The sequence below is a fragment of the Sinohyriopsis cumingii genome, chromosome 2 (assembly GCF_028554795.1).
Source record: "Sinohyriopsis cumingii isolate HCF-2022 chromosome 2, ASM2855479v2, whole genome shotgun sequence".
Classification (NCBI taxonomy): domain Eukaryota; kingdom Metazoa; phylum Mollusca; class Bivalvia; order Unionida; family Unionidae; genus Sinohyriopsis; species Sinohyriopsis cumingii.
In genome coordinates this window covers 1,747,557-1,775,172 of record NC_142962.1, presented here as the reverse complement: position 1 = coordinate 1,775,172, position 27,616 = coordinate 1,747,557, and the positions used below count along the sequence as shown (strand labels likewise).

Sequence of the window (27,616 nt, the reverse complement as noted above, 5' to 3'; positions counted from 1 at the left end):
TTCTTGGCATATGCATGTCTCACATGTATATAGCAGAGGTAGTTGATTAATTAGGAAATAGTTGAATATTTAAGCCATATTGTGGCATGCCTATGGAGGCCGAATTTCATCCCCCAGTGACCTTACAAAACCAAGGCCAAGGAAAATTTCTTTCAACCAAGCCAACTCATATGATGAAACTCATGCCTTTATTGTCTGGCAATGCTGGCTTCCCTTATTGTCTGGCATTGTGGTTTACTTTGTACTTCTTCAATTTAAAATTAAAAATAAATGATGTAATATAATACACATTTAAAAAAAATCTGACTCAAGTTTTAAAAGGAAACACAATGTGTTAAAACAAATTTTACTGTAAGAGACATAAGTTATAGATAACATAGGTATTATAAAGTGACGGCTATTCCTTAGAATATTTTGTTCAGTCTCATGGGATAAATCAGGCTGTTAATAACTTGCAGACAGAAACCTTGAAAGAGAAATTCTTGTATTGATTTCTCAGGCAGGACTCATTTTGAACAGTTCTTTTGATTCATGATATTTTTTATTGAAAAAAGACCCACTTCACTGTGTTACTCATGCCGTTTAAACCATAATTTGGTCAGGCATATTTACTGTATACATTTATTGAAGAAAGACCCACTTCACTGTGTTATTCATGCCATTTGAACCATAATTTGGTCAGGCATATTTACTGTATACATTTATTGAAGAAAGACCCACTTCACTGTGTTATTCATGCCATTTGAACCATAATTTGGTCAGGCATATTTACTGTATACATTTTTTGAAGAAAGACCCACTTCACTGTGTTATTTATGCCATTTAAACCAAAATTTGGTCAGGCATATTTACTGTATACATTTTTTGAAGAAAGACCCACTTCACTGTGTTATTCATGCCATTTGAACCATAATTTGGTCAGGCATATTTACTGTATACATTTGAAGAAAGACCCACTTCACTGTGTTATTCATGCCATTTGAACCATAATTTGGTCAGGCATATTTACTGTATACATTTATTGAAGAAAGACCCACTTCACTGTGTTATTCATGCCATTTGAACCATAATTTGGTCAGGCATATTTACTTTATACATTTATTGAAGAAAGACCCACTTCACTGTGTTATTCATGCCATTTGAACCATAATTTGGTCAGGCATATTTACTGTATACATTTATTGAAGAAAGACCCACTTCACTGTGTTATTCATGCCATTTGAACCATAATTTGGTCAGGCATATTTACTGTATACATTTATTGAAGAAAGACCCACTTCACTGTGTTATTCATGCCATTTGAACCATAATTTGGTCAGGCATATTTACTGTATACATTTTTTGAAGAAAGACCCACTTCACTGTGTTATTCATGCCATTTGAACCATAATTTGGTCAGGCATATTTACTGTATACATTTGAAGAAAGACCCACTTCACTGTGTTATTCATGCCATTTGAACCATAATTTGGTCAGGCATATTTACTGTATACATTTATTGAAGAAAGACCTACTTCACTGTGTTATTCATGCCATTTGAACCATAATTTGGTCAGGCATATTTACTGTATACATTTTTTGAAGAAAGACCCACTTCACTGTGTTATTCATGCCATTTGAACCATAATTTGGTCAGGCATATTTACTGTGTACATTTGAAGAAAGACCCACTTCACTGTGTTATTCATGCCATTTGAACCACAATTTGGTCAGGCATATTTACTGTATACATTTATTGAAGAAAGACCCACTTCACTGTGTTATTCATGCCATTTGAACCATAATTTGGTCACGCATATTTACTGTATACATCTGCATGTGCTGTATTTGATCATATGGGTATAGACCCATATCTGCTATCACATAATGCCTGGGCAGGTTAGGGTCTATGCAGTGTTGTTAATGAATTCTAGCACACATCATGACCCAGATCTGCTGTTGCATTATGGAATGGTGGGTAAAGATTAATGTTTTATGTAGTTGTATGTGTGTGTAATTTTAAGCAAGAATGGCACTTATGCCTTCATACTATGATGTTACTTGCTGTAGATTTAATCGGAACTTAATTCCACTTTTAAACCCATTCATACTACAAAAATGTAATGGTGAGTCAGTAGATTTCTAAATTGTGCATACCTTTTAATGGAGGAAGAAAAGTATGTTATCAGTAGTGTGATAAGCATGCATCTTCAGCTACCATATGTATTTGAAATAAAAGAACTATAATGTATTTTGGTAGGAGCTGATCCATTTTTAAAATGGAAACATTAGGTTTTGAGAAGTGCTAGCTGGGCTGTTTAATTTGCATACAGTGACCACCTGAACTGTTTTAGACATATGCCATAAGGTAGAATTTATCAATGTTATGAAGACCATCCACCTGTCTGTTTGTTTCCTATTTCGTTGGAGTTAAAATGTCAAAGGTCAGTGTCCTTGTGACTTGAATAAAAATGGGTTTTGCACAATAACTAAAAAAATTTGTAATTGGTCTGCACTTAGGGTAATAAAGAAAGATTTTTTTTTCAGGCTAAAGGTTATACTCATAGTAAGTGTGATAAGAAAGTAACGACATCTGGACATTGAGTCTGGTTCTATACTGCATGCCCTGATCAGAGTTCAGGGTCATTAACACATGTTGGTCAGTAATCTCCAGTTATACTGCATGCCCTGATCAGAGTTCAGGGTCATTAACACATGTTGGTCAGTAATCTCCAGTTATACTGCATGCCCTGATCAGAGTTCAGGGTCATTAACACATGTTGGTCAGTAATCTCCAGTTATACTGCATGCCCTGATCAGAGTTCAGGGTCATTAACACATGTTGGTCAGTAATCTCCAGTTATACTGCATGCCCTGATCAGAGGTCAGGGTCATTAACACATGTTGGTCAGTAATCTCCAGTTATACTGCATGCCCTGATCAGAGTTCAGGGTCATTAACACATGTTGGTCAGTAATCTCCAGTTATACTGCATGCCCTGATCAGAGTTCAGGGTCATTAACACATGTTGGTCAGTAATCTCCAGTTATACTGCATGACCTGATCAGAGTTCAGGGTCATTAACACATGTTGGTCAGTAATCTCCAGTTATACTGCATGCCCTGATCAGAGTTCAGGGTCATTAACACATGTTGGTCAGTAATCTCCAGTTATACTGCATGCCCTGATCAGAATTCAGGGTCATTAACACATGTTGGTCAGTAATCTCCAGTTATACAACATGCCCTGATCAGAGTTCAGGGTCATTAACACATGTTGGTCAGTAATCTCCAGTTATACTGCATGCCCTGATCAGAGGTCAGGGTCATTAACACATGTTGGTCAATAATCTCCAGTTATACTGCATGCCCTGATCAGAGTTCAGGGTCATTAACACATGTTGGTCAGTAATCTCCAGTTATACTGCATGCCCTGATCAGAGGTCAGGGTCATTAACACATGTTGGTCAGTAATCTCCAGTTATACTGCATGCCCTGATCAGAGTTCAGGGTCATTAACACATGTTGGTCAGTAATCTCCAGTTATACTGCATGCCCTGATCAGAGTTCAGGGTCATTAACACATGTTGGTCAGTAATCTCCAGTTATACTGCATGCCCTGATCAGAGTTCAGGGTCATTAAGACATGTTGGTCAGTAATCTCCAGTTATACTGCATACTCTGATCAGAGTTCAGGGTCATTAACACATGTTAGTCAGTAATCTCCAGTTATACTGCATGCCCTGATCAGAGTTCAGGGTCATTAACACATGTTGGTCAGTAATCTCCAGTTATACTGCATACTCTGATCAGAGTTCAGGGTCATTAACACATGTTGGTCAGTAATCTCCAGTTATACAACATGCCCTGATCAGAGTTCAGGGTCATTAACACATGTTGGTCAGTAATCTCCAGTTATACTGCATGCCCTGATCAGAGTTCAGGGTCATTAACACATGTTGGTCAGTAATCTCCAGTTATACTGCATGCCCTGATCAGAGTTCAGGGTCATTAACACATGTTGGTCAGTAATCTCCAGTTATACTGCATGCCCTGATCAGAGTTCAGGGTCATTAACACATGTTGGTCAGTAATCTCCAGTTATACTGCATGCCCTGATCAGAGTTCAGGGTCATTAACACATGTTGGTCAGTAATCTCCAGTTATACTGCATGTCCTGATCAGAGTTCAGGGTCATTAACACATGTTGGTCAGTAATCTCCAGTTATACTGCATGCCCTGATCAGAGGTCAGGGTCATTAACACATGTTGGTCAGTAATCTCCAGTTATACTGCATGCCCTGATCAGAGTTCAGGGTCATTAACACATGTTGGTCAGTAATCTCCAGTTATACTGCATGCCCTGATCAGAGTTCAGGGTCATTAACACATGTTGGTCAGTAATCTCCAGTTATACTGCATGCCCTGATCAGAGTTCAGGGTCATTAACACATGTTGGTCAGTAATCTCCAGTTATACTGCATGCCCTGATCAGAATTCAGGGTCATTAACACATGTTGGTCAGTAATCTCCAGTTATACAACATGCCCTGATCAGAGTTCAGGGTCATTAACACATGTTGGTCAGTAATCTCCAGTTATACTGCATGCCCTGATCAGAGTTCAGGGTCATTAACACATGTTGGTCAGTAATCTCCAGTTATACTGCATGCCCTGATCAGAGGTCAGGGTCATTAACACATGTTGGTCAATAATCTCCAGTTATACTGCATGCCCTGATCAGAGTTCAGGGTCATTAACACATGTTGGTCAGTAATCTCCAGTTATACTGCATGCCCTGATCAGAGGTCAGGGTCATTAACACATGTTGGTCAGTAATCTCCAGTTATACTGCATGCCCTGATCAGAGTTCAGGGTCATTAACACATGTTGGTCAGTAATCTCCAGTTATACTGCATGCCCTGATCAGAGTTCAGGGTCATTAACACATGTTGGTCAGTAATCTCCAGTTATACTGCATGCCCTGATCAGAGTTCAGGGTCATTAAGACATGTTGGTCAGTAATCTCCAGTTATACTGCATACTCTGATCAGAGGTCAGGGTCATTAACACATGTTAGTCAGTAATCTCCAGTTATACTGCATGCCCTGATCAGAGTTCAGGGTCATTAACACATGTTGGTCAGTAATCTCCAGTTATACTGCATACTCTGATCAGAGTTCAGGGTCATTAACACATGTTGGTCAGTAATCTCCAGTTATACAACATGCCCTGATCAGAGTTCAGGGTCATTAACACATGTTGGTCAGTAATCTCCAGTTATACTGCATGCCCTGATCAGAGTTCAGGGTCATTAACACATGTTGGTCAGTAATCTCCAGTTATACTGCATGCCCTGATCAGAGTTCAGGGTCATTAACACATGTTGGTCAGTAATCTCCAGTTATACTGCATGCCCTGATCAGAGTTCAGGGTCATTAACACATGTTGGTCAGTAATCTCCAGTTATACTGCATACTCTGATCAGAGGTCAGGGTCATTAACACATGTTGGTCAGTAATCTCCAGTTATACTGCATGCCCTGATCAGAGTTCAGGGTCATTAACACATGTTGGTCAGTAATCTCCAGTTATACTGCATGCCCTGATCAGAGTTCAGGGTCATTAACACATGTTGGTCAGTAATCTCCAGTTATACTGCATGCCCTGATCAGAGTTCAGGGTCATTAACACATGTTGGTCAGTAATCTCCAGTTATACTGCATGCCCTGATCAGAGTTCAGGGTCATTAACACATGTTGGTCAGTAATCTCCAGTTATACTGCATACTCTGATCAAAGTACAAGGTCATTGACACATGTTGGTCAGTAATCTCCAGTTATACTGCATACTCTGATCAAAGTACAAGGTCATTGACACATGTTGGTCAGTAATCTCCAGTCCACAATGCCCTTTTTGTGCCTACATAGAGGTCCGTTATTAGAAGCTGTACTGTGTTTTCTGTACCAAACATTTATTTGAGTTTGTTTCTGATATGTTACTAAAGTAACCATACAAAAAAGTATGTCCTAACAAAGCCTGATTCCTGCCCTCCCCCCCAAACCTTTAATCTTTTTCAAAAGTACTTTATTATATGCCATGCACAGGTTGTGTACTTTGTGTAATTAAAGTTTACTTCATTTATTCCTAAGAGCATCTTGAGAAAAGGCATTGCTTCTTGATGTCTACCTTGTAAGTTTAAACACTGTGCTGATCTATGAGAATACATGAGTAACAGTAATGTTGATTGGCTATTTTCCCACACTTTCTAGCAACAGGAAACTTTACATAAATGGAATCAAACTGATAATTTGAGTTGCAGTGGAGACATTATTTTTCAGGTCACATACCGGTATTTCCTCCTGTATTTTTTAAGATGCCATGAGAAGTTATTTCCACTCTTGTGTGTATATTATTATCAGTTGATCCATGGTTAATGGGCTTTAGTGGTAGGTATGTATTAATGATCCTGGTCATGCTACTCTGTCATGGGTCATCATAATGTAGGTTGTTAAAACAGAAATTTATTTCTGGTTGAGACAGTTGCTGTAATTTTTAAAACAAAACTAAATTTAAATATAAATGCTGTTTCTAATGATTATTTGTCTGCAGGTGCAGCTGCGTTTAACTGAAAGGCTTCTGTTGCCATGTGATCTAGCATAGCTTGCTAATTCTTGTTTGCAGGAATGTAATTCAAATCCATATCTCACTATTTGAGTCAAACCCAACTGACCTATTCTCGGAGAGGAGATAAGTGCAATCTACTCTTTTTTTGTATTGATAGTAAAATCAGAGTATTTATGTTGACACATCATGTAAATCAGTGTTAAATTCTTAGTGTATGCTGGAAATGTCATGAAAAATAGTTTGAACAGTATTCATTGAGTGTTCATTGTGAAAATACTACTAATATGCCAACACAACCAACTATCTAAACAATATGCCAGCATACCCGACCAGTATGCCAACACATCTAAACAATATGCCAGCATACCCGACCAGTATGCCAACACATCTAAACAATATGCCAGCATACCCGATATGTACCACCTTATACATGACTTAAAGCTCTGTATCTGCCATTTAGGGTCATTTTTTATGCAGTAGATAGGTCAGCCATTTTCTTGGCAGTCTCATCTTTCGTAAATCTGTCCTTTGTTTTTCAAAAAATGAAACATGCAAGCTAAACAATAATCTTATTTTTTCACAGTTTATTTAAATACTGCAAAACCAGTTCACTTGTCAGTATTTCACTTCACCATTTTTTTGTGCATTAAACAAACCCCCAATTTTTAATTCCCTTCATTCTGACACCAAGTGGATTTTAAACTTTCTGTCTTGCACCCTTAGGGGAAACACTGACTGGCATTGTACATAATTAGACATACTGGCAAGATTCCAGTAATGCTATACACACTTTAAGTAAATATAATTTTTCTTTGTTCACATTGGAAATAAAATAGTTTTCAAGAAAAACATTTGGAGAGAAATCATGTCATACCTATCTGAAACAGTTGCTTCTTGGAAGGGAGACAGATGATCACAATAGCCATGTATCTGATTATTTTTGGAAGGGAGACAGATGATCACAATAGTCATGTACCTGTTTATTCTTGGAAGGGAGACAGATGGATACAGTAGCCATGTAGCTGATTATTCTTGGAAGGGAGACAGATGATCACAATAGCCATGTACCTGATTATTCTTGGAAGGGAGACAGATAATCACAATAGCCATGTACCTGATTATTTTTGGAAGGGAGACAGATGATCACAATAGTCATGTACCTGATTATTTTTGGAAGGGAGACAGATGATCACAATAGTCATGTACCTGATTATTCTTGGAAGGGAGACAGATGATCACAATAGCCATGTACCTGATTATTTTTGGAAGGAAGACAGATAATCACAGTAGCCATGTACCTGATTATTCTTGGAAGGGAGACAGATGGATACAGTAGCCAAGTACCTGATTATTCTTGGAAGGGAGACAGATAATCACAGTAGCCATGTACCTGATTATTCTTGGAAGGGAGACAGATAATCACAGTAGCCATGTACCTGATTATTCTTGGAAGGGAGACAGATGGATACAGTAGCCAAGTACCTGATTATTCTTGGAAGGGAGACAGATGATCACAATAGCCATGTACCTGATTATTCTTGGAAAAAAGACAGATAATCACAGTAGCCATGTACCTGATTATTCTTGGAAGGGAGGCAGATGATCACAATAGCCATGTACCTGATTATTCTTGGAAGGGAGACAGATGGATACAGTAGCCATGTACCTGATTATTCTTGGAAGGGAGACAGATGATCACAATAGCCATCTACCTGATTATTCTTGGAAGGGAGACAGATGGATACAATAGCCATGTACCAGATTATTCTTGGAAGGGAGACAGATGGATACAGTAGCCAAGTACCTGATTATTCTTGGAAGGGAGACAGATAATCACAGTAGCCATGTACCTGATTATTCTTGGAAGGGAGACAGATGGATACAATAGCCATGTACCTGATTATTCTTGGAAAAAAGACGGATACAATAGTCATGTACCAGATTATTCTTGGAAGGGAGATGGATGGTCACAATAGCCATGTACCAGATTATTCTTGGAAGGGAGACAGACGGATACAATAGCCATGTACCAGATTATTCTTGGAAGGGAGATGGATGGTCACAATAGCTGTGTACCTAATTATTCTTTTAATACAGATAGGTTTATTTCCATTATATTTGACTTTATGGCTTTCGTGAAGAAGTGTCAATTTAAAAACAGCTACATTGATAGTGACATTTCTTAGATATGAGATTAAGCTTATTTTCTGGGCCATATTTATTTATGTACATTATGACAGGCTGGAATAAGATACAAAAATGATAGATGAAAGGAATTGCTTATACTCATTATGATAGGATGGAATGAGATACAGAAAGGATGGATGAAAGGAATTGTTTATGTACATTGGGGCAGGCTGGAATGAGATACAGAAAGGACGGATGAAAAGAATTGTTTATCTGCATTATGATAGGATGGAACAAAATGCAGAAATGACAAATGAAAGGAATTGTTTATATTCATTAAGATAGGCTGGAATAAAATAAAAAAATGACACAAAACACTAGTTATCATCTTCATGCTACAGTGTAATGTTTATTCAATAGCTGAAAATTTAGAAGTCTGATTTCCCCTTCATCTGAAAATAAATGAGCAAATTTTTTTAAATGTAGGAGAGATTTATCAGAAAAAAAGATGGTGCTTAAAATAATTTTTGGGTGTGGTTTTGATGTTACTTCACACATATTGTTGGCCACATCATGCCCATAAAGTGGGTTATGTGTTATTCCTAAAGACAAAAATGCCACACTGCAGACATTGTAGCCATATGACTGAATTTTTTTTAAAAGCTACATTATATAAATCCAAATCTTTCACACACACACACACACTTTATGCTGCAGATGTTGTCATGCCCATATGATTATGAGTTGTTCTTCTTACATTATGAGTTGTTCTTCTTACATTATGAGTTGTTCTTACATCAGTGTGTTATACAATTTATGTATGTCCCACAACACTGTCCTTATCTGCATGTACTTCTGTTTCACAATTTTCAGGTACAGGAGTGATGCATGCATTTTCTCTGAATGTCTTTTGGTCATAAAAAAAATTACAATGTGCATGAAGTGCATTTGTGATTGATGGATAAGGCCAAAATAATTGTGCATCTGGTTGGCCGACCTTACCTGTTTCTCGTTACTGACCCTAGCACTTTTTCCCCACTTTTGAAACAAAATCACAAAATATCATGTTAAGTATATAATGTTTTTTAAAAAATCATCGGCCTATCCTATTTTTAAAATCATTGCACATATGTTTGGTTTTTAGCTCAATGGACCTTTGTCTTGACCTTTGACCGCAGCATTGGAACCTGTATGCCAGGATCTCATATTGCTGGTAGATCTGTATGCCAGGATCTCATATTGCTGGTAGATCTGTATGCCAGGATCTCATATTGCTGGTAGATCTGTATGCCAGGATCTCATATTGCTGGTAGATCTGTATGCCAGGATCTTATATTGCTGGTAGATCTGTATGCCAGGATCTCATATTGCTGGTAGATCTGTATGCCAGGATCTCATATTGCTGGTAATCTATATGCCAGGATCTCATATTGTTGGTAGATCTGTATGCCAGGATCTCATATTGCTGGTAGATCTGTTGATTTTTTTTACTAGTGTTAATGACAATCTGTAAGAAAGGAAACAATAAAAGGTCAACACTAACAGAAATATGACCTAATCTGGTACAGATTATCAGAAATATGACCTAATCTGGTACAGATTATCAGAAATATGACCTAATCTGGTACAGATTGTCAGATATATGACCTAATCTGGTACAGATTATCAGAAGTATGACACAGACACACTGCTTGATATTGTTTTGTTTCCTTCTTGGCATTATTTCTTGATATTATCAGTTTATTCCTACAGATATTTAATTTGTAAACATTTGCATTGAACCTCCACCCCATCCCCATTCTAATTATTCCCTCTTTTTGGCACTAAATAACATAATTTTGTTGCTGTGCCTTAAACCAGTCCTTCATCAAATTAAGTGAACACGAAGAATAATTTCATTTAGTTTGTAATGAAACATTGAACATTAATTAATTAACAAATGTCGTCAGATCTTTTAAGTGCCTAACTTTCAAATCAACTGCCATAATCGACTAATTGACTTTTTGAAATTAATTAGTGAGGTACTTTCATTATTTATCTAGTTATTACAAGGGTTTTACAACTGCACTTGGCATGGTTGTCTGGTTGCAAACAAGGAGTGTTAAGTATATGGTGGTAATTAATGTTTGTGCTGTTGGCGTGGTATCATAATCATCAACACAATACATAGTTGGTACTGTAGTTTGAAAATATGGATAAATAACTAAGTTGTAGCTTTAGTCATTAAAAGTTATTCATCTTTATTCATTTAAGGTTATTTATCACACCCATGTTTGAAACATACAATTAAAGGGAGCTAGCTGTCTTTGGATACTGATGATTGTCTGTGTTTTATGTCATGGCACTTTTAATTAAATATAAATATCCAGAGCTTTGAATTGTTGCTTGCAATTACTCTCTAATGGACCAAGCATTTGTTTTTGGGGTTTGGGTCTGGAATAGATGGAAAAAAATATACATGTATGTCTTAAGGTAAAGAAAAATAATCCTGGTTCAAGTGGGAAAAAATCTGCCTCTAGCCCCCACTGGTCAATTTCTAAATGATCTCTGACCAGTGCTTGAAACTGATATTAGCATGCTGTCATTTTGCATGTTATAATTCTGATCTGCTAGTAAACTGCTTGCTAAAAAAAAGAACTTGGAATAGTATATTTTTTTTCTAGAATAGGAAACATGCAGATGTCATTGTCATAAGTTGAAAATATTACAACAATCTATGACAAAAGTTGATTTCAAATCCTCTGGCTCAGATAAGCTAGTCTGACTGCATGTAATATATAGATGAATTTGTAATTTGAATAGTTGGTTGTTTCAGATATGCTAGGCTTGGTATGTTATACAACATATACAAGGTAAAATTGTCATATTTTCAATATCTATCATTTGGTGTCCTGTCATCCTTAGTCCTCAAGGAGTGCTTTATAAGGCAAAAATACTCTCAAACAGTCTAATCTAGAAATGAAAATTTTGGGGGAAAATTCCCCCAAAAGATGTGTGACATTTTTCTGAATATATAGGAGGGATATGAGAAAATAAAGGTACACCATAGTACTTTAAAATATGATGGTTGATTTTTATGCATGGTTTTCTATTTTTGTACAGGTTTTTAGAAATCAAATGAATACTGCAATGGTGTGTCCTATAACAGACCCAGTAAAAAAGTAATCCTTTCCAAAGAAAGTTTGATTTTGTAGAAAATTCAGTGTTGCTCGTTCCCTCTTGAATAAGCACAATGCACCTTCTCACTTATTTTAGTGGACAACTTATGGAGGCATCACTGAATTAACGACTGGGCCTGGTGGTCAAATGGTCTAAGGCACTCGCCTTTACAGATCATTGACATCTCATCTCTGTCCACATGGATCTGAGTCTCACACTCTGTCAACATATACAATTGTGAGAAATCCCTGCCATTGGTTTCCCATTGGATGGTATTTCTTCCCAAGGGTTTTCCTTGGTTAATCTTACACCAGATATACAGGCTGTCATGTATAGCCCTTAAAGTGCTGAAAAATGGTGTTTAACCACAAAATCACAACCAGCTAAGAATATATATATATATATATATATATATATATATATATATATATATATATATATATATATATATATATATATATATATTAGGCATTATAAAGTTACTTTATAGCCTGGATTGTGATGATGTTAAAGACAATGCATATTTTATTGTTTGTTGACTTAGTTCTGTTGATACAATAAACTCGGAATATAACAAAGTATACTCACACATTATTTCCTTATATCTAATCAACTAATAAAGGAGGTAAATAAATTATGTGACATATTTGCTTCATGTATTATCTCATATTTTATTACAATTTTTAGATCTCATTTCTGGAAAAGTAATTTTACTTGAACTACGGTGAACTGTTGCTTTGACCTCAAAATACCTCCTGGAAATTAAGCATGAAGACTGAGGCACTCATGCATACAGTATAGCAAGACCTAGGTGCATAGGGTTATTTTGTCAGGTGCAATGCGGTCATTTCTATTCTTTTTGTAATGCACCACCAGTATCTAATTTTTGGGGGGTGGTCACCAATTTACTTTATCCTGATATTAAGGAAATTAATGTTTTCACCTAATAACAGGGGATAGCTGTTGTCAGTCATTGAGTAGAGCTATCGGGGCAAACGTAATATTTTCGACCTATAATGGGGATAAGTCTGATTTAACTGTAGTAAACAGTCTTATGCTCCCTGCAGAAGATCTAATTGTATGCCTCCTTTGCTGCAACATTGTATATGGGAAATAAGTACTTAATTATTGGGCTTACTATTTCTAGTACAAGTATTAATAGTTTACCTAGCAGACAGTCACTATATGACTCTAGGGTTACTAATATGTCGGTACTAATGCACGTCGACTATGATTTTACATAATAGAATGTACACATGTACCTTTAATGATACTTCAGAATTATTTTGCTGTAAATACTCCAATAGTGAAAATGTGCGTGTGTCTATTGCATATAATGAAATGAATTATATTCATAATTTCTGAATACACTAATTATTTCATATGAAATTTAGACTTTGTTTTGGAATTAATTATGTTCAGATGCTGTCTGTATCAACTATACCATGATTTCATCGGTACAGCTATACCATGATTTCATCGGTACAGCTATACAATGATTTCATCAGTACATTGAGACTTGCAACGTTTTTAAACATAACAAAATAAAACTATGTATATTTTCGAGGGTCTTTTATCAGTGGCATAGCTAGGATATTTGGGCCCCTACCTCTAAAATCAGGGGTGCCCACATCATTATTGTGAGGTGGGTCAGACGTGTAGTGGTCAGCTAATAAGTTTTATGGATGTGGGCTAAAACAAGTTTAGAGGTGAAATCTTGGGTGGGGTGGGGGACAAGTGGCCCTCCCTATTCATTGCCCCTATGTATAGGTGCCCATGTTTATAATGCAATGCCAATAGCAATTTGAAGGTCCGAAATTATGGTATATAATATTTGATATATTGCTTGTTCATAGTTTCATTCTAAAGTATTAAAATATAATTTGTTTGGATGGGTTTGTGGGCCCCTATGTTTTGCCTATTCTTGCTGTATGATAGCTACACTCATGCCGTTCATGATGCTGTATGATAGCTACACTCATGCCGTTCATGATGCTGTATGATAGCTACACTCATGCCGTTCATGATGCTGTATGATAGCTACACTCATGCCGTTCATGATGCTGCAAGTGGAGCAAGAAAATGAAATTACTTTAAGTTCTTTTTTCAGATTCTTATTGTTCCATCCGTCGTACTCGGGCTGACCTTGGCATTGGTTTGAGGCAGGCATGGGCCAGATAAATAATTTATAAAGCTACACCCTAGCACGCAGATTAATGGATAAAACCCGGTCATGGTCCGGATCGTATTTTGCCTGTGCCAGGTTTGAGGGGTGACTTCTAACACTTGTAGTGCTAGCATTTGGGAGCAAGGGTCTCCAAGGTACAAAAGAAGCCCAAAACTACTATACTATCCAGTCCCTTTTATTTTCAGCAGCTTTTATTTTCATGGGGAAAGAATATTATCGTACAGGTTAGAGAATTGTAATTTATCCTCCATACTGGCATTTGAAGCTGGCTTTGAGAGTTACAGCATATATTGTCTTACCCCCATACCCTCTCAACTAAGTGTACATTCCCCAAAATGGCAATATCTTAGTTGCGAACATAGGCATTCATGTGTAGCAGACACACTACTTGGCAATTCAGAAATAACTATGCTCTAACACACCAAGGTATATAGAACTTCATATCATGAATTACAAATATGCATCAAACGGGGGGCAGTGCTTTCCTTGGATTCTGATTGATAATTTGTTACTATGAGGTGAACAGACTTGTTGAGCAGATTACACAAATAAATTTTTTTTCCTTTCCTGAGAATCAAGCCTGGGTCAGTGCAGTAAAACAATCATTGCCATATGTGCAGGCTTCAAGCCTCATTTTATTTATATATATATATATATATATATATATATATATATATATATATATATATATATATATATATATATATATATAATAATAATAAAACAACACAAATACTGATACATCTGTGCAGCTAGTTTCACATTTACTCTATGATGTTTTAGGCACAAAATGTTTTGAAAGAAACAGATGTCTTTATATTTTAAAATATCAATTATATCGTTAATCTAATGTCAGAAATGATTTGCATTATCACAACAATCTCGTATGTATAACAGGATCAAAAAGATGCACAAGTCTCAGATGAAAACTGCTTGAGTGAAATAATGTAGAGACATACATACTGATTACTCTCACAATAATATATTTATAAAGGATATACAACATATCAATAGATACAGTGGAACCCCGCTATAACGCGAATTCGGATATAACGCGGTCGTAGCATGGCTCCCGAAATTTCGTATATTCATTCACACATGGAGAAAAAAATTTTGGAGAAAAGTAAAAAAACAAAACAAGAAATTAACTTCATTTTGGGCATGAGATTAGTTGTGACATGGTTCCTGAAATTTGAAATTCATTTACGTGTATTTTTATCGGACCGTGAAAATATTTGTTTAACGTACGAGAAATAGTGTGTAAAATGTTTATTATAATTTGGTGGAAGAATTCGCGTATGACTTTTAATAATAAACGATCGGAACTTAACAATTTATCCAGGTTCTTTAAGTGATTTTGGAGAAGTGATCGTGTATGAATTCTAAAATAATACGATATATATAACGTACGAGAAATAGTGTGTACAACGCTTGGCTTCTGAAATTTATCAATTTGAACAGGTTGTGGTGAAGCTCCGTATTCTACTCTAGAAGAGAAAACTGGTTTCATTAGGTTTTTGAATTGTTAAGCCGAAGTAAACATTATCGGAAGTGTTACTTATTACGGATCCATGAGTAAAGCCAGTAAATCGTCTTTGTGATTGTCTTCCATGAATTCTGTATACAGTCGTTGCTCAAACAATAGCCGACATGGGCTTCTTATTTAACTGCAATCACAGCCAAGCAGCAGACAAAGCTGTGGTTGATACAAGAGTCGCACAATTTAATAAACATCAAAGGACGAAAGCCGCCAACATGTATGCTGTGCTTGGCGGTGTGATCAAACAACAAACAGTTGAAAGTAAATAATATCCACTTTATTATCTGTAAATTAAAAGGGTATGAAATTGTACATCCGTTCAGCTTAATTTTGTTTTATATAAAAAGTGATTCGTAACCATTGCAGGCCTTCATTACTTAGTTAACGAGCTTTATCTGTGTACGTTGTTTGCTTATATAAAATAATATTTTACTGTTATGGAAAAGCAAGTTCAAAAACGCAAGTCTGCTAAAGAGAAATTGTATGCCCTAGATCAACTAAAGAAGGGCAAACAACAAACTCAGCTTGCCAGAGATCTAGGAATCAGCGAGTCCACTTTGCGAGGGTGGAAAACAGATGAAGGAAAGCTCCGTAGTCTACCCAACATTCTTGAAGAGGAAACTGGTTTACAGCGTAAAAGGGTTAAGTTAGCTAATGACAATGTCCTAGATTCAGCTTTGTACCAATGGTTTGTACAAGCTCGCTCAGAAGGTGTTCCAATTTCTGGCCCAATTCTGAAAGCCCAAGCAGAGAAATTTGATTGCCGTATCAATGGAGATGATTCCAAATTTAAGGCGAGTAATGGCTGGCTAGACAGATTCAAGAAAAGGCATGCTATGAGCCAAGTTCTTGTGTCTGGGGAAATCCGCTCCGCTGACAAAGAGGCTACCAATTCCTACCCGATTGGGCTTAAAAAGTTGCTGGAGGACGGTTGCTACACAGCCGACCAAGTTTATAACTGCGATGAGACTGGTTTATGTTATAAAATGTTACCCGATCGCACCCTTGCAACCAAGACTGACAGTCACAAACGAGAAGGTTTCAAGAAGAGGAAGGACAGAGTGACTCTCTTATTTTGTGTTAACAAGTCAGGCAGCCACAAAGTCAGACCTCTGATGATTGGAAAATCGAAAGCTCCCAGATGTTTTCATCATGTAAATATGAAGGCACTTCCATTTCAGTACACTAACAGCAAGAATGCTTGGATGAATAGCTCCATATTTGACGACTGGTTTCACAAAACATTTGTTCCAGATGTTCGGGCTCGTTTACGAAAACTCAAGCTGGAGGAGAAAGCTCTCCTCCTGCTGGATAATTGCCCTGCCCACCCCCCAGCGGAAAATCTTGTCAGCAGTGATGGCAAGATGAAAGTTTCGTACCTCCCGAAAAACACTACGTCAGAAATCCAGCCACTTGACCAAGGCATAATTTCCGTATTTAAACAAAATTATCACCGTGAAATGATAAAGGGAATGGTAGCAGATAATAACGCATCCGTCGACACATCATTGGCATTACTCAACTTAAAAGAAGTATGTCACCTTGGAGGTAAAACCTGGGATGCTATCACTGCACGCTGCATTGAACGATGCTGGATAAAGGGTCTTGGGCCAGCTTTTACGCCCTCGAAACAAAATGATAGTGACCATGAGCTTGAATTTACAGGATTCACTGAAGACGATGTACGTTTAGCAGAAGAAGCACTCAAAAAATACGAGCACAGTCATCATGATATCCTTAACTGGTATTCAGTAGATGACATCTGCCCTATATACGAACACATATCAGATGACGAAATTGTTACAAATGTCAGCAGGAAGAATGAAGCTGCACAATCAGAACCTGAAACCAGTGACGATAATGATAACGATGACGATGGCACCCCAACTCCCCCACCAAAAGTGTCTGAAGCAGTAGTACATTTAGAAGCAAGTTTAAGGTGGCTGGAAACACAAGATGTTGACAGCGTCAAAGTCCTTCAATTAAGAAACATTCTTGACTTTGCTAGAACCCAACAGTTCGCAGCAAAGAAGCAAACGTCATTGGATATATTTTTCAAGAAATGATGAAATTTAAATTTGGAACCACACTGACTTTGCACTTTGCGCAACGATTAATTTAGCAGTTTTCACATGTTTCTTTTGATGTTCACAAAATCTGAAATAAAAGTTATTTGCACGCTGAAATCATGCGTTGATTGTTAATTATTCTTGCAGTTGTCGCATATGATAAAATTTTAGCGGTATGAAATTTGTACAGACACCGTATGTAGACCCGGGAATAGCTGCATGCAATGACCGTACGATATCAGACGGCAAGTAAATGGTTTCAATATTTTGTTCATCCTATATTTTACACGACGAATTCAGACTATTACAAAATTATTGAATATTTTAAATCTGTACGATTTTCAATGAAATTACATCCATTATGGATGAACTGCATGCCACGACGGCATGGTAGCATACGGTGTTGATACACTTTTCATGATATAGCGATAGTCTGGTATTATCGGTCAATCTGTATTATCGTTCAAACAAATAAAAATTAGTAAATGTTTTTAATGCACAGTAATAACCTATAAATATATTAGCCATTGATTATTTTAAATATATCTTAATTAATGCATTCCAGTTAATATTCATCTGATGATAAGCCGACTTTTGATCATTGTACATGTATACACGTATATGTTCTCGGAAAAAAAGTTAAATATTGTAAAACCCCACATTAACGCGACCCCGCTTTTAACGCGATCCGATTTTAAGAAATTGATGTGTTGTATATCCTTTATAAATATATAATTGTATGTGTATGACTGTTTTTCTCTACTTTATTTCACTATATATTATGAGCAAAAAGTGGACTTCACAACTTGAATATTCTCTAAGATGTATATAATTTAGATTTGATAAATATAATTATTTGTACCCAGGGCACAATGTTTTGTATTTTGGTTATGATAGCAGTATTTCTTGGAGGAAAGGGTAGCTAAGTTTAATTGCTAAGGACATACTTGCAGTAGCCAACTTGGGCTGGCCTGGGTGGGTATTGAGCTAGTGACTTTCTATTATGAATCCAGTGCTCTGCCAGTTTAGCTACTATGACCCTCCCCCCCCCAACAGACTTGGGAGGGAATGATTTGACCACACTTGAGATTAAAGGAAAAAGAAAATTTAAATTTTGCTGTCCTTTAGCTTTGTAGCTTACTTTATATGTATAGTTATCAAGAGTTATTGTTTTTTCAAGCTAAATCACAAATGCTTCAGAACAAGGAACTAAAGGGTAAGCTTCTGTAAACATTTTTCATTGTTTTAAACTTGTCATAATTCTATTTTTACATTTCTTAATAAATTTGGGTCCATAACAGGCTTTCATCCTGTTTCCTGTTTTTGTGTTCTGATACATGAATCAAATCAAGCCAATCCCATGTTTTCAGTATAGAGCCTAAACCTTGTTTTCAGGTGTACAGTGTGCATGCAGTTGTGTGACTGCCAGAATCAGACTATAAATCAGGTGGCCATTGTATGGCAATTCATTTCTTCTATTGCCACAGGTTGTAGACCATAAATGATGGCTATTTTTTCTGTTATTTGTCCATCATCCTTCCATTTACTTCTCCAAAACTACTCTGTTGATTGCCATGAAACTGCACACAGACATTTATTCTTAGATTTTTTGAATCCTAAATGAAAATGGTGTCATTTCTACATTTAATAATGGAAGCCCTCTTGAGCATAATGTTTATTCTGTTCCTCTGGAACAGATGGACATATTGATATGTGGTTTTTACTTAAATATTTATTATCGTTTTTAATCTATTTATTCATTGATTTCTTTTAATTAAAAGACTGACTAATGAAATTTAATTAGGTGGATGAGTAATTGCACTGCAGATAATAGTTATCTAGACCAGAAAAAATAATGATCCTAAAACTTTAAGGTGCAGAGTTATAACATTAAATTCAGATATGCATCATGGAGAAATTGCAAAAGATTTAAGTTTTAATTTATCTGGGGAAAAAATCCTTCTGGAGTTACTTGACCTCATACTGTTATATAAAGTAATTTTGAACATAACTGTTTGTCTGTCTCTATAACATTTCTTATAATTCATCAGTGAAAGGCTTGTCGTAAAAATAGCTTCTTGTCTACATGATAATTGCTTTTCACAACAAAAGATAATTTTTGTGAAGAAGAGTACATTTTTGTGGAGGCTGTTAAGAATCTTCGGAAAACCATAGTTTGACAAAAGCGTTCTAGTTTTTAGCTGTACTGGACATAGACCAGTAAGATTAATGAATGGTTTTTTGTCCGATGTCTGTCCATTAGCATAAGTTTGTTATTGTCCGATGTCTGTCCATTAGCATAAGTTTGTTATTGTCCGATGTCTGTCCATTAGCATAAGTTTGTTATTGTCCGATGTCTGTCCATTAGCATAAGTTTTTTATTGTCCGATGTCTGTCCATTAGCATAAGTTTGTTATTGTCCGATGTCTGTCCATTAGCATAAGTTTGTTATTGTCCGATGTCTGTCCATTAGCATAAGTTTGTTATTGCTACTTCTCTTAAACTACTATTGCAGTGAAACTTCACACATACATTCATCCCATGGTCTAGTTGGTCCTAGATGAAACATCCCATGCATTCATCCCATGGTCTAGTTGGTCCTAGATGAAACATCCCATGCATTCATCCCATGGTCTAGTTGGTCCTAGATGAAACTTCACACATACATTCATCCCATGGTCTAGTTGGTCTTAGATGAAACTTCACACATACATTCATCCCATGGTCTAGTTGGTCTTAGATGAAACTTCACACATGCTTTCATCCCATGGTCTATTTGGTCCTAGATGAAACATCCCATGCATTCATCCCATGGTCTAGTTGGTCCTAGATGAAACTTCACACATACATTCATCCCATGGTCTAGTTGGTCCTAGATGAAACTTCACACATACATTCATCCCATGGTCTAGTTGGTCTTAGATGAAACTTCACACATACATTCATCCCATGGTCTAGTTGGTCTTAGATGAAACTTCACACATGCTTTCATCACATGGTCTATTTGGTCCTAGATGAAACATCCCATGCATTCATCCCATGGTCTAGTTGGTCCTAGATGAAACTTCACACATACATTCATCCCATGGTCTAGCTGATCATAGATGAAACGTCACACATGCATTCATCCCATGGTCTAGTTGGTCCTAGATGAAATGTCACACATGCATTCATCCCATGGTCTAGCTGATCATAGATGAAACGTCACACATGCATTCATCCCATGGTCTAGTTGGTCCTAGATGAAATGTCACACATGCATTCATCCCATGGTCTAGTTGGTCCTAGATGAAACATCCCATGCATTCATCCCATGGTCTAGTTGGTCCTAGATGAAACATCCCATGCATTTATCCCATGGTCTAGTTGGTCCTAGATGAAATGTCACACATGCATTCATCCCATGGTCTAGTTGGTCCTAGATGAAATGTCACACATGCATTCATCCCATGGTCTAGCTGATCATAGATGAAACGTCACACATGCATTCATCCCATGGTCTGGTTGGTCCTAGATGAAATGTCACACATGCATTCATCCCATGGTCTAGTTGGTCCTAGATGAAACATCCCATGCATTCATCCCATGGTCTAGTTGGTCCTAGATGAAATGTCACACATACATTCATCCCATGGTCTAGTTGGTCCTAGATGAAATGTCACACTTGCATTCATCCCATGGTCTAGCTGATCATAGATGAAACGTCACACATGCATTCATCCCATGGTCTGGTTGGTCCTAGATGAAATGTCACACATGCATTCATCCCATGGTCTAGTTGGTCCTAGATGAAACATCCCATGCATTCATCCCATGGTCTAGTTGGTCCTAGATGAAACATCCCATGCATTCATCCCATGGTCTAGTTGGTCCTAGATGAAACTTCACACATGCATTCATCCCATGGTCTAGTTGGTCCTAGATGAAATGTCACACATGCATTCATCCCATGGTCTAGTTGGTCCTAGATGAAACTTCACACATGCTTTCATCCCTTGGTCAGTAGTTGGTCCTAGATGAAATGTCACACATGCATTCATCCCATGGTCTAGTTGGTCCTAGATGAAACTTCACACATGCATTCATCCCATGGTCTAGTTGGTCCTAGATGAAATGTCACACATGCATTCATCCCATGGTCTAGTTGGTCCTAGATGAAACTTCACACATGCTTTCATCCCTTGGTCAGTAGTTGGTCCTAGATGAAATGTCACACATGCATTCATCCCATGGTCTAGTTGGTCCTAGATGAAACTTCACACATGCATTCATCCCATGGTCTAGTTGGTCCTAGATGAAATGTCACACATGCATTCATCCCATGGTCTAGTTGGTCCTAGATGAAACTTCACACATGCTTTCATCCCTTGGTCAGTAGTTGGTCCTAGATGAAACTTCACACATGCATTCATCCCATGGTATAGTTGGTCCTAGATGAAACTTCACACACGCTTTCATCCCTTGGTCAGTAGTTGGTCCTAGATGAAACTTCACACATGCATTCATCCCATGGTCTAGTTGGTCCTAGATGAAACTTCACACATGCATTCATCCCATAGTATAGTTGGTCCTGGATGAAACTTCACAGATGCATTCATCCCATGGTCTAGTTGGTCCTAGATGAAATGTCACACATGCATTCATCCCATGGTCTAGTTGGTCCTAGATGAAATGTCACACATGCATTCATCCCATGGTCTAGTTGGTCCTAGATGAAACTTCACACATGCATTCATCCCATGGTCTAGTTGGTCCTAGATGAAATGTCACACATGCATTCATCCCATGGTCTAGTTGGTCCTAGATGAAATGTCACACATGCATTCATCCCATGGTCTAGTTGGTCCTAGATGAAATGTCACACATGCTTTCATCCCTTGGTCAGTAGTTGGTCCTAGATGAAACTTCACACTTGCATTCATCCCATGGTCTAGTTGGTCCTAGATGAAAATGGTATTGCTCGCACATTCCGTATTGCCACCTCAGTGGCAATCTTGAAAATCTTGTTATGGCTACCCCTAAATGCATGGTTATATCAACATGGGGTTTTCACAGAAAGTCTTCTTATGATGTCTGCTTAGTCTTGAATGAAAATGGTACCAATCTGAAGTCCAATATGGCTATCATGGCAGCCATCTTGAAAATCTTTTATTGCAGCTCCTTCTGAACAGAATATTGATGTGGAATTTTTACCAAAAGCCTTTTTATATGTCCTATTGGTCCTAAAGGAACAGAATATTGATGTGGAGTTTTTACCTATTGGTCCTAAAGGAACATGCAGATCTGATATCCAGTATGGCCACCAAACAGTGACCATTTTGAAGCTTTGTTATTGCAACATTTCCTGAATGGATGGTTATATCAACATGAGGTTGTCACTACAAGACTTCTTCTGATGTCTGCTTGGTATTTATTTTTGCCTAGTAGAGCATCAGTCCCTTTGAAGGACTCTTGTTATATTGTATTTTTCTTTCAGGGTTTTATATAAAAGTCATTGTTCTAAATGAAGATTATTAATCCAACCTAAGTTATGGTCACATGTCTGATAAAGTGGCTTGGAAAGCAGTATACACAAACTTTCTGTGCAAATAAGTTTTGAATGATGTCATAGTAAAAGTAATGAAAGCAGTATTTCTGCATCATTCTTTAGAAGTTGTTCATCACATGAATGGTTGATGATTTGTTTTCAAACATTCTTCATATGACTGACATAAAATGAAAAATCATTTAACAAAATTAATAAAAACCATATGCAAGCACACATTTTACTTTTTTAATGTGATCAGATGAATCTATTATTTTAATCACATAGTTGCAGGATAAAAATAACATTTCTCTTCATCTACTTACACAGTTATACACTGCAGCAAGTTTTTTTAAAAATTGTTGTCCTCTTAAGGATTCACTGGAACAGTGCCCCCCTCAAAGGCAAATTCTGCTGTTTCATGTCTTTATTGCAAAACTTAATCGCTTTTGTCTAGCAAATGGAATTCGGTACCTTTTTTAACTATAATCAGGCAATGTTGTACTGGTCATGCAACAGCTAGTTGACATAGTGCTGTTTGGAGTAAATACCTATATTGTTCTTTGAAAATGACAAAATTTAATGTTTTTTGACAGGGAAAATACATAAAGAAACCCATTCAATCCAGACTCGTCTATGTCAGCATGGAGTTCATTGGGGGAAATCACTTGGTTGTATTTTATTACAGTTTAAAGTTGTCACACCCATTTGTTAAAAAAGGTCTGGCCAACCTGATATTCAGAAATACAAACATGCAATTTATCTAGAAACAAATAAAATGCTACATGTATTTACAAGTAATTCATATGTGTTGCACAGCTTGCATATTTTGTAAAATGCATGCTAGTCTATACTTTATGGCTTCCAAATGTTACCGGTTATACTGATTTAAAATATTGCGCATTTTCTATATGTATCACCAATTCCTTTGAAAGCATGTATGATTATTTTTCAGATATAAAATCATGTTCTTTTTTGCTGATTTTATTTATTCATTTATTTACTTGTAAAATTTTGGAAGATGTTCCAGTTTCATTGGGGGTGGGGGTGTGTATCATAGTATTGTTTACAAGTAAGATGCCGTATTATTGGAATGCTTCTTTGCCTGATTCATTATCTACTTTTTGATGACCAGTCGGATGAACACCCTATAAAGTTTATGATTAGATCTATTGTGACATGTACTGTAAAGACACCTATGATTTCGCCATTAGTCATAAAGAAAGCAATATTAAGCCAGCTGGCTGGCCATATTCACCTTTTGACAGACATTTCCTGAGGTCTGTGGTCTGGCAATTGATTCCCAATACTCTCCCTTTTGTAAATATTTAGAGGAAGGGATAAGAGCATGTGTGAGATGGCTCTTGTGAATATTTCTTGTTTAATTTTGAGGAAATTAACCTGTAAACATAGTTTAAGTTAATACATTAGGTACCAACCATTTTTAGAGAAATGATCAAGAGGGGTCGTTGATATATAGGTGAAGTCAAACTGCAAACAACAGATCCTCATCTGCCATAGCAAATGCATCTGCAGACTAGGGTCTGTGTTGTTTGTCCTACTGAGTACTCCTAACAAACTGCACAGACCCAGATCTGACAGTTCATTATATGATGGCAGATCTGAGTCTATGCATTTTGTACCTGGACTTGTCTTATAACCAAGTATATATGGTAAAACAAATTCCAGCTCCTCTGTTCCTGGCAGAAGAATATTTTTGTCTCATTCTGCAGCCCTGGTTCATATATACCTTTTTGTCAACAGCTTTTTGTCTTCTTCATTTCTGTCTTGAAATAGATAATTAATAGATACATACTGTATATACTGCTTCGTGTAGTGGATATTAATACTAGAAACTCTATTGTGAATTATGCATTACTCTCAGATATGTTTTACTTTGTTGTTTGTCTTAATTCTTTCTGTTGTTGTATGCCATTATCCTGTTTACAGGTATTTCCGTGTTGTGGTCATAGAAATATTTGCTGAGAATGAAACTTTGGTCATAATGACCTACTTTTTCTATAACATGAACCCATTTTTTCCTTAATGTAGATCAGACATTCACTGGATCCATCCTTGTTGCAGTGAATCCCTACAAACAACTTTCAATTTATGAACAGGTGAGTACATGTATATAGTTAACTTTCAATTTATGAACAGGTGAGTACATGTATATAGTTTAATACTGACCATTCAATTATGAATACATTTATATAGCTGCAGTATTTATTGTTTTCAACAGGCCTTATGAAGCCTGTCTTTGGCATAAACTTGCAAAAAGCTTTCCTTGCATGTTTCTCGATCCTGTCGTCTGCCTCGAATGTGGAAAGCCGATGGTTTGAACCCCAGCCAAGTCATACCAAGATTTAATGGTACTAACAGCTACCTCGCTAGGCGCTCAGCATCAAGAGGTTAGTGTTAGGACTGGTCGGCCTGGTGTCAGGATAATGTGACTGGGTGTGACATGATGTTACATGACTGCAGCATCATGCCCCAGTGCTAGACATCACTATATACTGTCACACTAAAGACATGGTGGCTTTGTGACTAAAAATTGTTTAAGCTATGATAAAAATTTAAATCACATGCACATTCTCGATCCTGATGTGCCTTGTATGAGATAAGTGGATCCTAAAACCCATTTTGAGTGTCATGAGATAAGTGGATCCTAAAACCCATTGTGAGTATCATGAGATAAGTGGATCCTAAAACCCATTTTGAGTATCATGAGATAAGTGGATCCTAAAACCCATTGTGAGTATCATGAGATAAGTGGATCCTAAAACCCATTTTGAGTATCATGAGATAAGTGGATCCTAAAACCCATTTTGAGTATCATGAGATAAGTGGATCCTAAAACCCATTGTGAGTATCATGAGATAAGTGGATCCTAAAACCCATTGTGAGTATCATGTGATAAGTGGATCCTAAAACCCATTTTGAGTATCATGAGATAAGTGGACCCTAAACCCAATTTGAGTGTCATGATTTTATTGTTTCTTTAGCTATTAACTGATGGTTATAAATCAGTCTAAGAAATGAATATTATAGATGCTTCTTTCAACTATGCCATACTGGAAGACCCAAAATATATAAGTTGGATGCAAGCTGCATAGACCCAGATCTATCTGCATCACACAGTGCACCAGCAGATCTGAGTCTTTGCAGTTTGTTAGAAGTAGAACAAACATCATAGATCCTGGCCTGGATTTTATGCTATGCAATGACAGATCAGGGTTTTTACATGGACCTGAATTAAGCAAGTGTTAGACAGTAGATGTTGTGCTAACTATTATAAATGCCACTTGTTATACATGGTCTTTATTTACAGGTGGTTGCTATTTAGAAGTGACAGCTATAAGAGGCTTGACTGTAATCATTCCATGCTTTCACATGGGGTGGGGGGGAGGTATTTACACAGCAAGTCCTTTTGTCAGCACGTAAATCTGTCCTTAACTTTGTTTACCAAACCACTGGGTGCAAACTCCCCAAACTTTATTCATTACATGTCCCTATGATGACACATGTACAGGATGACACATGTACATATAATTTTTGATTTCCTTACCTGTAGAGCAAGATGGGCTAAAATATGTGACATATAACATTGAATTTTTAAAAAAATATTGGTTATGTTTATTCATTTTTGAAGCAGGCTTATTTTCAAAGGATGTAATATGACTTAAAATTTAAGTTTGTTACTTTTTTGTGTTGGCAGAAAGGAGCGTAATTTTAGACAAGATGCAGTTTATGAATGCTTGTAACAATTTACAGACCTGTGCCTTTTAGAAATTTCAATGAAACTTTGAAAATGTGGAGGTTTTGGTTATATACATGGCCCTGATGTATTATACTCCTTAGGTAGAGTACTGTGAAATTTCCCAAAACTAGACTGTTGGGACAAAAGTACTTGGCTATTTTATGGGAGTGCCTGAGGATTTGGGGGTTGGACTAACATTAGAATGACTTATTGTGACCAAGCTATGTTGACAGTTCCAAGAGTAGAATGTGTTATGGTCTAGTGGCTGTTTTTTTTTGCAAACTTCATTGTATTAGATTTAAGATTAAGTAAACATTCCTAAATTCCCATTGCTCTTTTTCATCTTGTAATTGGCAGTGTAAAAATACATTCAATTTTTGTACTTGAGTAATTATTCAGAATGGAAGAATTCTGAAGTATCACTTTGTTTAATTGGTGCTTGAGCCAAGCTTCTATGATTTAAATGCCATCCTTTGTTGCCATCAATACAGCTTATTCGGTGCTGTCATATAAAATCTCCTTTGAGGATAATTCTTGCATATCTTAGCAATAAGCACTTATGATGTTTGGTAAATCAATATGGAAGCAGATGATCCAACCTTTATGATTTTTCCATAAAGCTTATTGAAATGGATTGCTAAAGTTG

The 27,616-nt window shown here is 36.8% G+C and overlaps 1 protein-coding gene across 5 annotated transcripts in view; it reads left to right on the top strand.

The window, feature by feature from the left end:
• The window catches only part of LOC149804198 (unconventional myosin heavy chain 6-like), a 294,440-nt gene that overhangs the window by 9,942 nt on the left and 256,882 nt on the right, over window positions 1–27,616 (top strand). For all 5 annotated transcript variants that reach the window (XM_089937853.1, XM_089937830.1, XM_089937846.1 and 2 more), the window contains exon 3: window positions 25,268–25,330. In XM_089937853.1, coding sequence (XP_089793979.1) covers window positions 25,268–25,330 — 63 coding nt within the window. The remainder of the gene's footprint in view (window positions 1–25,267; window positions 25,331–27,616) is intronic.